Source organism: Ictalurus punctatus, chromosome 20 (genome assembly GCF_001660625.3).
Source record: "Ictalurus punctatus breed USDA103 chromosome 20, Coco_2.0, whole genome shotgun sequence".
NCBI lineage: Eukaryota > Metazoa > Chordata > Actinopteri > Siluriformes > Ictaluridae > Ictalurus > Ictalurus punctatus.
In genome coordinates this window covers 3887697-3900064 of record NC_030435.2, presented here as the reverse complement: position 1 = coordinate 3900064, position 12368 = coordinate 3887697, and the positions used below count along the sequence as shown (strand labels likewise).

The 12368-nt window shown below is 37.9% G+C and overlaps 1 protein-coding gene across 1 annotated transcript; it reads right to left on the bottom strand.

Annotated features, from left to right (window-relative positions):
* Positions 1 to 2400: 2400 nt before the first annotated feature.
* LOC108280160 (P2Y purinoceptor 13) lies at positions 2401 to 9991 on the bottom strand. The gene is made up of 3 exons (XM_017494961.3): positions 9543 to 9991; positions 6104 to 6824; positions 2401 to 4805 (listed from the first exon to the last, which is right to left on the bottom strand). The coding sequence occupies exons 2-3, from the start codon at positions 6803 to 6805 to the stop codon at positions 4464 to 4466; spliced, it is 1044 nt and encodes a 347-aa protein (XP_017350450.1). The 5' UTR covers positions 6806 to 6824; positions 9543 to 9991; the 3' UTR covers positions 2401 to 4463.
* Positions 9992 to 12368: the final 2377 nt, after the last annotated feature.

Here is a 12368-nt window from a genome sequence, read left to right as displayed (position 1 = left end):
ATAAATTCTTTAGAACAAAGTTGGCTTTAGGTCAAAGCAAACATGGAGGACAACCGACTGGCATTTGTTATCAGTCTCTGGTGCATGATGTTGTGTCTGCTAGCCTCCACATGCAAAATTGCTTTAAAACAAGGTCAGGGCACATTTTATTTCTCAGAGCATCAGGACTGTAAAAGGGCTATTGTTTCGAATGTACGATTTTGTTATGCTGTTTCTATAGGGCTTTCTGTTTTTGCATTATTTACAATATTTAATGCTGTCCATTAGCCAAAATTAAATCACAAGCAGCCTGTCTATGCATGTTTGCCTAGAAATGACACTGAAGATGATCATGACCTTGTATTTATTTATTTATTTATTTATTATCAAAATGAATGGGATTTACTCATGTGATACACAGTAGTGTGCAAAAGTCTTGCTGCAGTGCAAAGATGCCTTCAAAAATAATTCAATGAAAGGTTTCTACATTAAAAAGAAACACTGTAAAGAACAACAAACCGTAATAAATGAAACAACGGCAATATTTGGTGTGATGGCACTTTGCTTGAAGGATAGTCTCGGGTACGATGTGTGCGGTTTTATAAGGAAGTGAGCTGTGGGTTTTATTGAGCATCTTGCAGAACCAGACACGGTTCTTCAGCAGCATTCATTTATTCAGTTTTTGTCTGAAAATGCCTCGTACATGATACGCCGCTTTCTATACTGACATACAAACATTCCTCTGCAACATTTTGTGCTGGAAAACCTCAAATTAAAAAAATGGATAACAAAGTTTTTACTAAAATAAAACCCCAAAAAACAACACAAACTACCTGGGTTTACACCCCACCACCGGGGGTGTAGTCACCTGCATTCTAATTACAGCTAATCAGTCTGCCCTCACTATGGGCGTCTTGCATTTAGCGCAATGACGCGTTTCTGTTTTGAAACAGTGCGGCTCTCGTGTTCACCGGCAGCATTGTTTACATTCGTTATGAGACAGCGACATGTCCATCAGGTTTCAATGACCGTTATTCACATATTTACTGTATGTATGGTCCTTATACATAAAGTTATACATAAAATTGGTAGTTTCTTCCCTTATTAGTTACGTATTCATGATGAGGTATGCTGTTTGAAGCCTTTCTCGGCCTTGCTAGAAAAGGGCTTTGAAGGTATTGTAACATATTCTGTTTTTTTCCCCACTTCAGTACACCTGAATGATTTACTGATGTATTGTATATACCTAACACTTTACAATAAGATTACATTACTAGATATTACATCATACGGCATTAAACATTACAAAATTATTTTGTAATAAGTATATTAATCATTAACCAATACAACTACTACTACTACTACTACTACTACTACTACTTCTAATAATAATAAACACTTTATTTTCTAAAGTATTAAGCAGTTTTAGTAATATCTGTTTTTATAAAGCATTGTTTAGTCTTATCACTTCATATTTTAAGTCACATTTCCATATATTGATACACTTTGCTTTGATAATATGGAAAAGAACCTGTTAGCTATTATTACTAACACAGCTTAATGAAATGTAACATAATACTTTACTTATTGCAAAGTGATATCACATAAACGTACCAGCTTTAAAAGATGCACACACACACACACGCACATGCACGCGCACACACACACACACACACACACACACACACACACACACACACACACACACACACACGCAAATATACAGTCAGGCTTAAAACAGCAGCCAAGGGAAGTAGCGTGGCTTAAGTGAGATTAGAAGAAAGGAAATGAAAATAGCGTGACTGTGCACAAAATTATTTTTTTTTCTTGCACTCATCACTTTTCAGACCTCAGATACCACACACAATGTCTAACATGGCCATTAGAAATACTCAGAAAAAAGCAACCCAGAATCAAATCTATGCCAGTTTGTCATTATGCAAATAAATGACTCAACTAAAGAAATGATCTTAAAAAAAATAAAAATTAAAAATTAAAAAACCCACACAGCCAGCTTATTTATATACTGATGTTTAGGGGAGAAAAAAAATAAACATAGTCCCTCCATTTTCACAGGCTCAAAAGTAATCGGACAATTGATTGATAAGTTTCATGGCCAGGTGTGGCCTGTATCCTCGTTATTTCATGACAAATTAAGAAGATAAAAGGTCTGGAGTTGAATTAAAGTGAAATGAAAATTAAATTGGAAGAGATCCATTTTGAGATGTGTAAGAGTACTTTGAAAAGCTCCAAAAAAAAAAAAAAAAAAATGTAAGGAGTGAAAAGTTTTTAAACGTGGAAATGTGATTAAGATAACAAATATTCAATTTCAATAATAAGTAGAAATAACTCAGCATAATTCTTAAATATTGTAACAAAGTACAGTATTTTCCACCCCTGCAAGTACAGCCATAAACACAGTTATTTTTTCGCCTTTATTCAACATGTAAAGTATGTGCAAGACATCACTAATTATTACATATGGACTCATTAAATACTGAAGTTACTATTAAATAAAGTGCTATCCTAATTTCAGTGCTGAAATTCAAGAGCTCCAAAGAAATCACAAAATTTTAAGTGAAAGTAACAAAGCACGGTATTTACAGACGTATCCAAGACATATTTAATAATAATAATGAAATATTATATAAATCTCTATTTTTATTATTACAAATAAGCTTGGTCCAGAAATGGCAGCTGTACTCTTAGAGAATTTGGGATAATAAAACATGACTGTTAGCATTTTGACTCAAATTTCAAATTGAATATCTATTGTAATATCGGAGTCTTTAAAGCACCAAGAAAAATTAATGCCATGAGGAACCAAACTAACAACGAAACCAAAACCACTGAGTTTAGATTGAAAAAAGAGAAAAGAAAAATCCCAACATGGGTTAAGCTGCTCAAAAACAGATGACGTTCAAAAATTCTTTCAAGAAATTGCTACTTAGGCTAATTTATACACTTGTCACAGCAGATTTAGCATCACTTTCCCAACACATCGACTACCAGAAATCTTTAATACAGTTTGCATGTCTTACCTGCTCTAGTAATCTGAGAGTTCAAATGTTTAAGTAAAAATATATAAAGTACTTTGAGTTCCTAAAGGACTGAGCTAATAGGTCGCTTTAAATAATATTATCCTATAGTTCAGTTTAGGCCATTAAAAATAATGAGGAAAAAATATTTATAGCTTATAAGATCAAACAGAAATTCCTGTATATGTATATGCCGAGCCTGTATATGGATATTTTTGTCCCTGAAGGAAACCATCTTGTAGTAATTAAAGCATGTTTGCTTAAAGATAGAACACTTTGAGATCATGTTCATGAATAGACATCACATTTTGGTGGATATTTCAACCCCATAAGCTGATTAGGTCTTAACATTAATTTTCTCTTACATGGTGCCAATGTGAGCTTATTAACTATGACGTCAGTCTATTAATTCCAAATCGTTAGGCAAAGAAATCAATCAAATGTTGTCAATTGCCAATATGTGAGATCAATTGCTAATAGCGACTATGTATTTGTACACTGGTAGGTCAGTGTGTCCTGACAGAGTAATAATGAGTCTTTATTGGTCACATATACAGTAGAGCACAGCGAAATTATTTTCTTTGCATACCCCAGCATGCCAGGAAGCTGGGGTCAGCCATGATACAGCACCCCTGGAGCAGAGAGGGTTAAGGGCCTTGCTCAAGGGCCCAACAGTGGCAGCTTGGCAGTGCTGGGGCTTGAAGCCCCAACCTTCTGAGCAGTAACCCAGAGCCTTAACCACTGCCCCGTAATGCATACGTATAACATCCATAGATCCATCCATTTATTTTCTAGACCGCTTATCCTACACATTTTTGCCGGGAAACCTGGAGCCTATCTCTGGGAACTTGGGGCACAAAGCGGGGTACACCCTGGATGGGGTGACAACGCATCGCAGGGCACAATCGCACACACACACTCATTCACACACAATCAGCCTACAACGCATGTCTTTGGACTGCGGGAAGAAACTGGAGTACCCAGAAGAAACCCCCAAAGTATGGCGAGAGCATGCGAACTCTACATACACAGGGCAGGAGCAGGATTCAAACCCCCTAACCCTGCAGGTGCGAGGCAAACGTGTTAACCACTAAGCCACCGTGTCTCCCCCTACAGAAATTTTGAATACAAATCTTTAGTCCAGGGTTTTATCATGAAAGAATATTAATTAGAGTCTAAATCAGTGTAAATTTTGTATTCTCGAGTAATACGCATCAACTGAGTAAAATTGGTGTATTGTGTTCTATAAATGATTAAATAAAAACAGCTCATGGTGGGAAAACAAACCCAGCTATAAGATCTATTCACAGACATTTCAACCAGCTACAGTTATGTGCAGTATAAATCTAATTTTATAAAATGACTCGAAGTTCTGGCATAATGTTATTTGGTCCAGTCAACTCCAAACCAGTGTATTGTGACCAGACTTCCATGTATATGATGATGTTAATGTGAGCGGAACTCATTAGCATTGTTATAATGACCCATATGAGACATTTCCTGCTTGGTCGATGTCTCTGTAGGGGACTCGAGCCCTCCATTGGCTAAAGGCTTGTGGCAGAGGGTAGCTGTTAATTTCCTGCGGAAGACTCGGCACAGGAAGACGTAGATGAGAGGGTCCAGGCAAATGTTGGTGGCTGACAGCCAGAGTGTGATCTCCTTTGCCAAGTACATCTTCTGATCCCAGCAATGAGCGGACGGGCCTCGTGTTTGAGTGAGGGTGTAGGGCACTCGGGCCAAGTGGAAGGGAGCGAAACAAACAAAGAACACGCCCACCACGACAAATACCTGAGAAGAAAAGATACGAGACAGTGTTATGTTGATAAACATGGCTCTCACAAAGGGGAAAGAAGTCTCAGCCTCATGGCTTATGGTGTGTCTGATAACTTTTGTACTCTTAGCTGGCCAACAGAATTTCGCTCTCTGCTTGGCTGTTTTTATGCACGACATAGTTACTGGGTCAAAAAAGTTGGTTTTAGAGAGTTCTCTTTTGCAAGTAAATGTAATTGGTCAAATGGCTGCTTTCTGTGAAAGTAGGAAGTTCTTGGCTTGGAAATCACTTCAGGAACAGGGATTGTATGAACAAATTTACTACTAAGGGGCAGGTATTAAATTCGAGTAAGCTCATTATTACATAAAAACATTCTTTTTTTTATTGCCATTTATTATTTATTAAGCTTTTAATTTTTTTTTAAAAAAGTATTTACTTGAAATAAGACTTATTATTACACTGTGAAAATTGGTGTCAGATATTTCCGCGGGACGTGAACAACATTCAAAGGGTTTCTTTACTCATGCAAATGATAAAACATGATGAAGTGTTCTGTTTTGTTTTAAAGAAGTCAATAATGGGGTGACATCAAGCGTCTGTTCTTCTTTCTTTTGATCTTAATAAGATAAAAAAAAATGTAGCTCGTCATGTCACAGAGGAAACTCGTCCATGCTGAAGGGGTTCTTTAAAGTTACAGCTACGCCTCTGACTGTTAAAGCCCTGACACTGTAGACTCCTTCCATAGATGCTAAGTAAATATCTCCTTAAAGATGTCACAATATCAATGTTTGCTTTTTTTTTCCTGGTAAATAAAAAGCTCTTATTTACATTTTATGGGCTATTAAATTATGTGGCGCATCCACACTCAATTAGCTGTCACTATAGAAATTATTTCATGTGCTTTGCTTTGCAGCTGGCACCACTGTCAGCTGCTGTGTTAGATAATAAGTCGACACCTTCTGACCAATCAGATTCAAGAAATCAACAGCGCTGCAGTATAAATTTTAATAACGGATCACACTCATGTCTGCATGATATTTGATTTGGAGATTTTTCAGTGTGCAGAAATATAGATATATAGAAATGTATAGAAATATACATATATGTGGTAAGTTTCAGTTACAGCAAGTTTAAGATCGGCTTTGAAGAAAAGTCCACACGCGCAAAAAAGAAATCTCATTTTGGTATCGTTTCCTCCCCCAACCGTGCACATGACTTCATTCACCTATTTTTTGCTATTTTTTTATTTGGGATCTTAGTAGCAGTTTAGGGCCCTGATTTGAGTTCCGTCAGAGTGATGTGTACTGTGCCGTACCTTGGACTTGGTGCGTTTGCTGGCGGTGCCAGAGCTGCTCCGTGAGGCGCGGTAAGACTCGTATACCTTCCTGCTGATGAAGGTGTAGCAGATAGCCATTACAACTAGAGTCCCCCAGAACACCACCTGACAAAAGTAGTTAAATCCCTCGTGCCAGCGCAGGCCCAGATCACTCTTCATGCTGCTGCATTTCAGCTTCTTGCTGCGACCCACAGTAAACTCACGGTTGCTCAGGATCACATTAGGTAGCGCGAAAGCCACCATGACAACCCAGACCCCTGCGCACAGCGCCTTACCCACACCGACCCGCTGCAGGGCGCATTTTCCGAAGGGCCGCACGATTTTCAGGTAACGGTCCAGGCTGATGAGACCCAGCAGCAGGATGCTGATGTACATGGTGGTGTAGAAGAGGACGCCGGTGTAGCGGCAGTAGAAGGCCCTCAGTGTTGTTGAGCCTATGCCAGCGTCTGTTAGTACCTTCAAAGGAACACTCAGGGTCATGAGCAGGTCGGCCACCACTACGTTCTTCAGGTACACCACAAATGTGGAGCTGCTGCGGATCTGGAAGAAGATCCAGGCAGCCAAGCAGTTGAGGACGATGGCAGCCAGGAAGAGGGCAGAATACAAGCAGGGGAAGACAACCGAACTGATCTTGTTGTCCAGCTTACATTGCATGGAGGCGTTCTGCTGACTCGCATTCATCCTCACGTCCCAGCTTTGACTGTAAAACACAAGTACATGCTTCAAAAATACGTTCTTTTTTTTTTTTTTTTTTTTTTAAATTATGGCATAAATTGCATTTGTGCCGTATTGATAGTCATTACTCGAAATGTATGTAATAATTAATTATTTCATTACTAAATTACTATTGGCAGTCTAAATATCCTGAACCATTTATGTAACCATTCATTTGACATTATTATGATTATGATTATTATTCAGGGAACAATTACACACACCCATTCACACAATACAAACAATTTGGATATGCCACAAAGTCAGTGGCCTTAACACTAAGGCTAATAATTACAACACACTCTTTAATTACAACACATCCCATAAAAGACAGGATATTGTTTTTATTTATTTATTTATTTATTTATTTTTTAAAAATTTAATATGTTTCTTGTTAACGGGTCTCTAAAATACGGACGTAATTCCTGCTGTCCTGTATGTATACTATATGGTCTGCACTTATGTAGTGCTTTTTTTTTTTTAAACCTTAGCAGTTCTACAAAGCACTTTACACTGGTTCTCATTCACCCATTCACACGCACCAATGGTAGCAGAGCTGCCAAGCAAGGCGCTAACTTGCCATCGGGAGCAACTTAGGGTTCAGCGTCTTGCCCAAGGACACTTCGGCATGTGGAGTCATGTGGGCTGGAAAGCGAACCGCCAACCCTACGATTAGTACACAACCCGCTCTACCACCTGAGCCACAGCCGCCCTTGATATGTACATATGTATATATGTGTTATAACTTATTATCACTACTTTCAGTAAATAATAAACCACATGCATGGGAAATATAGAATGTTAGATAACATATACAATACTTTTGACCTAATTGCAACAGAACTGTTAAGGTGCATGCATACAGTATGAAAACACTTACATGCACATATAGAAATACTAGACTGGAAATAAAAATGGGTCACCATCTGCCTTTCATAACCACACGACAAAACCTCATCAAGCAAACAAGGACAAATGAAGTTACTCAAAGGTTCTTTATCTTTGCAATGAAACATTCTGCTTATAGCAAGGGTTTCCACACAACACTTATACGCAACATTTCAGGGTTAATATACAGTAATTTAGGATGTTCAATTGACACTCCAGCTGAAAATCAGGGCTATTACACTAATAATACACATCTGCTTACACATCTGATGAGTCACATAACTGTAGAGTAAAGATGCATCATAAACCCTCAGCTGTTATGAGAACATTACAGTTTTCCTTGTGTGAGGGGCAGTACTAAGTCCAGTTGACATTAAATGACATGAATATGACACTGTAATTTAATCAATAGTATTGTCCCTTTACAGTCCGCTAAAAATGTTTTTATTTCTTAAAAATATTTTTTCATCTGAGGAGGAATCTTAATCAAAGACATTACTTATCTCAAGCAGTAAATTGTTTTTTTTTTTTTGTTTTGTTTTTTAAATAAAAAAGTGATTAATATGCTTAAAGTGACGAGTGCTAAGTTAGCTTATCCTTCAAACTCTTACCAGGTTTTCTGTACAGGATATTTCTAGTATTGACTAATTATCGTACTTCGGCCTCGGACTATGAAAAATGAGAGAAAGCACGCCCTCATCCGTAACTCCTACTCAGGAACTTTAAGACGTTCTTCTCGATTTCGAGTTCAAGCAAGTGACTTCAGTTCAAAATGGCTGCGCACAGCATCAGCAGTAGCACTTCTTACTTTTCTACGTGCATAACAGCATAACACTCAACATACGGACATGTTTACATGTTAAATAAGCCGCTCGAACGAGGTCAAAAATCACGTAATTCCAAGCTTCGTGTTCTGTTTGAAAAGTTACTCGCAACAGGGATTGTAGAGGTTCGAGATGATAAAGTGCAGGACAGAGAAAACTAAGGGTGGATCTGGTTTTATAAGGCTGTATGAGATAAAATAGAACTTCTATTTCAGTTGCACGTTATTTTAATTCCTACGCCTATTGACGCTAGTAATACGACATGAACGCTTGACAAAATTTCACGCCTTGCATGACAAATACTGAACAAAGTGACAAATACTGAATACGTTTAATCACTACTTCTGCTACTGTTTGGCATCCAACCAAAACGAGCGGGTTACACTGTACGGACATTTTTAAAGGCAAATCATCGCAACAGCAGTACAACCGTGAAGTGACCTTCTAAACTGGATGGCCAAGACGAGTCAAGACGAGCGCACGTTTATTCAGAAGTAGCGTTGTCCTTTCTTTCTACTTTCAACTTACCTCACCTCAGATTAGTAGAAACGTTACATAAAATTAACGTAACGATAAATAAATGTGAGAAAGCATAAATAAATAAATAAATAAATAAATAAATAAATGAGAAACAGGACATTTTGGATACGCTTTTAGGAAGAAATATAGAATAATGACAATGCACTTTTCATAATAGTCCTTTAAGACCGAAAAGCCATCGAACATCTATTTTAAAGTACATTTAAATAACAATTTATTGTGAATAAATCACCGTACGTGTATACAGAATATACATGTTATGTACAGATAAATGCGTTTTAAAATGATACTATAATTGCACATTTTTTTCCTACATAGATTTTTGTGCATGGAACTGCATATAGAGAATGAATACTGAATAATGAACGTAAAATTATATAAAATAACATAAAATCTTTTTTAAAAAAGCTTTGAACGTAACATGATCTGATTCATTTGGATCCTGGACTTACCCGCTGCTTTAGGAGAAGTGAAAAACTCTTCTGCTTTTTTGTTTGATTGTTTCCAGCTGAAACTGCTACATGAAAATCAGTAAATGCCTGAGACCTCCCATTCACGCTTTGCCTATTGCGCTGTGCTTGTGGCCTGCACATGCACGCACAAACATACACACACAAACATGAAACACGCACACATACACACACACACACACGCACACTTGTTTTCTCTACTGGTGGCCTCTCAAAGCCGTCCTTTCTCATCACAATAGGTCTGCCATTCCAGTGCCAGGGTGAATATCCCCATCCTGTTCCATTTCCTGTCCTTTGTCTCAGTGTGGCCTCAGTTCTGCTTCGTGCCCAACTTTATTTACTCATTTGCATAAATTACAATAGACTTAGAAGTGATAAGTGATGTTGCACAACAATAGCCTGTGACGTCTTTTCAGGATCTGGCACTATCTCTTGGAAACAAGGGCGTATAAAAGAGTGCGTATCTCGAGATGGATTTCTAGCCGTCTGGAAAGACAGACGTGTGAGAAGAAGTATGTTATGGGTGCATGCATTGTGAGTGGTTATGCAAGTGCAAGAGATATCTGTAAGTCACACAGATGTTTGTGGTCAACTACAGCGCCTTCGCATACAACCAACGCACTCCCCTCCCCGATCAAGTCTGTTTGTGTGCGTGTGCGTGTGCGTGTGTGAGGAAGATATTTCATTTGCATGTGCTCATAAAAAAAGAGGTGGCATGTACATTTTCTATTTTCGTGATTTCGCAGAAGTCTGAAAGCGTTTCCACCAACTCAATGAGTTTCACTTTTATCGTCACGGGTATTTGGAACTCTGTTACTGTTAAATAATGTATAATTATAATACCCCAGCGCTGTTGAAGGATTGAATCTGATTGGTCGTCAGGCGTTTTCTATAATGGCAGCTCTGACAGTTGTTTCCATATCAACAGGGACTTACAGTATACTGCATGTTGGATGCACTGCACAATCACAGCCTAATAATAAACAAACGACACATTTCGTGTTGTTTAACAAACAAAAGCATATACAGTAATTGTTGAATTGAAGAAGCTCAGTACTTATCAGTCCCTCCAGGATTTTGCAATTTTGCGATCCTAGAAATGAACGCAAAATCGAGCAAACCCTGCAGTTATCAGAGGAGCTTGCAATTTTTCCGCAGGCTTTTGAAAAGACGGATCGTGTGACGTGAGTACGGCTAAAAAGGTCTCATTAACCAACAAACATCACCGCGAAAGACTTTTGTGCAAAACGATTTTGCATGATCGCGATTTTGCCAATTCAAGTCGTTTTCCACAACAACAACAACAACAACAACAACAAAAAGCACAAAAACTTGCAAATTTAGAAAAACGCCACAGCAAAATCAAGCGTAATAATCAAATTCAGGGAGGTAGCAGTGCCCGTGCTTTGTTCCAGGCTGCAGAATCAATATTAATAGCACTGTCGCAGCATGTCTTTTGTCTACTCAGGTGTTTTAAATCTTGCTTAGCGTCTTCACTTTATAGCTTCTACTTCTACAAAGGAACCAACGTAGAAGATGGGAAGATCAATTTTACAATCGACATGTAAAGCAAACAGATCACAATTTATTGAGATTGTAGAAACAAGAAGATGTCTGAGAGTTGAGCTACAATTAAGACTGTTCACTACATAAGTCCAGGGAGCAAACAGAATAAAGACCATGCTGACTTAGAATTATGTCTCCCTATAGTCCAGGTGTGTTTCCTTCTGGCTGGAGGAACTGCAACTTTCAGTTCAGAGAATAGATTTATAGTCATTGTAATAGCGTGCACATCTTTGTGAGGTTCCTCCAGTCACAAGAACGCAGAGGCGCACTGGGTTGACGATGTAAAGGTGTAAAACATACCCGACTGGAATGAAACTAGATATTTTGGTAACACTTAGACTAGTAAGCTAGTAGTTCTATAGTATTACTTATTTGTTCCTGCTTAATCTCTGCATACTTACCTATGAGTTATTGAATAACACCGTAAAGCATCCCTAATATTCCCCCAAAAAAGTATTTACCCTTGAACCTTATCTTAGAGAAAATTGGCTCTATTTTTAAAGTCATAAAATAGGCACAAACATAACATTATTATTATATCATTATTATTATATACATACTATTACTATTATATACATACATACATACTACATATTATTATTATTATTATTATTATAGCATTATATATTATAGCATTATATATGTGTCATTTCCTGAAGATGACTTTTATTTCTGATGTTGATGTCATTACCATCCTGCGGTGCGTTATTCTCAGCTATGCAGGTTTTTTTTTTTTTTAGACATAGGTGTGTCTGAGGACTGATATGCATCTACATTTTCACCTAAGGCTGCAAAAAGACCTTTACACACACAGGACTCCAGAAAACCTTTGACCAAATGGCTTGTGCAGGCATTGGAATAAGTGTAATTCCTCTCAACCTGCAAGATCACAAACTTTTATGGCCAGGTAGAAGAAGTTGGTTGAGAATCAGCAGGCGATGACATGCAGTCCTGGTGAGGCTTTTTGGTAAGCTTGCTAGACCTGGGGAATGTCAGTGTCATGAGGAAGTTGTCTGCCACCAAGCAGAAGAAGATCAGAGTATAGACGTTTTGGGCGTTGCTGCAATACGTCAACGTGTCCGCCATACTGGACCAGGCAAGACTGCTCTATAAACAAATATAAGTAAATGGGGGAACTGCGTTTTTTTTTTTTTTGGACAAAAAGCAGAATAACGGTTATATTTCTCAACCCGATTTCAAAGGTTTATGATCTACATTGTATACAAAAAAGTTCTGTCTCCA

What these genes read in the sequence shown, in the direction of transcription:
- LOC108280160 (XM_017494961.3), bottom strand. Translation starts at nt 6,805, where the DNA reads ATGAATGCGAGTCAGCAGAACGCCTCCATGCAATGTAAGCTGGACAAC. An exon ending in GCAAACGCACCAAGTCCAAG is followed by an intron (nt 4,806 to 6,103) that starts GTACGGCACAGT and finishes TTTTCTTCTCAG; the next exon opens with GTATTTGTCGTGGTGGGCGT.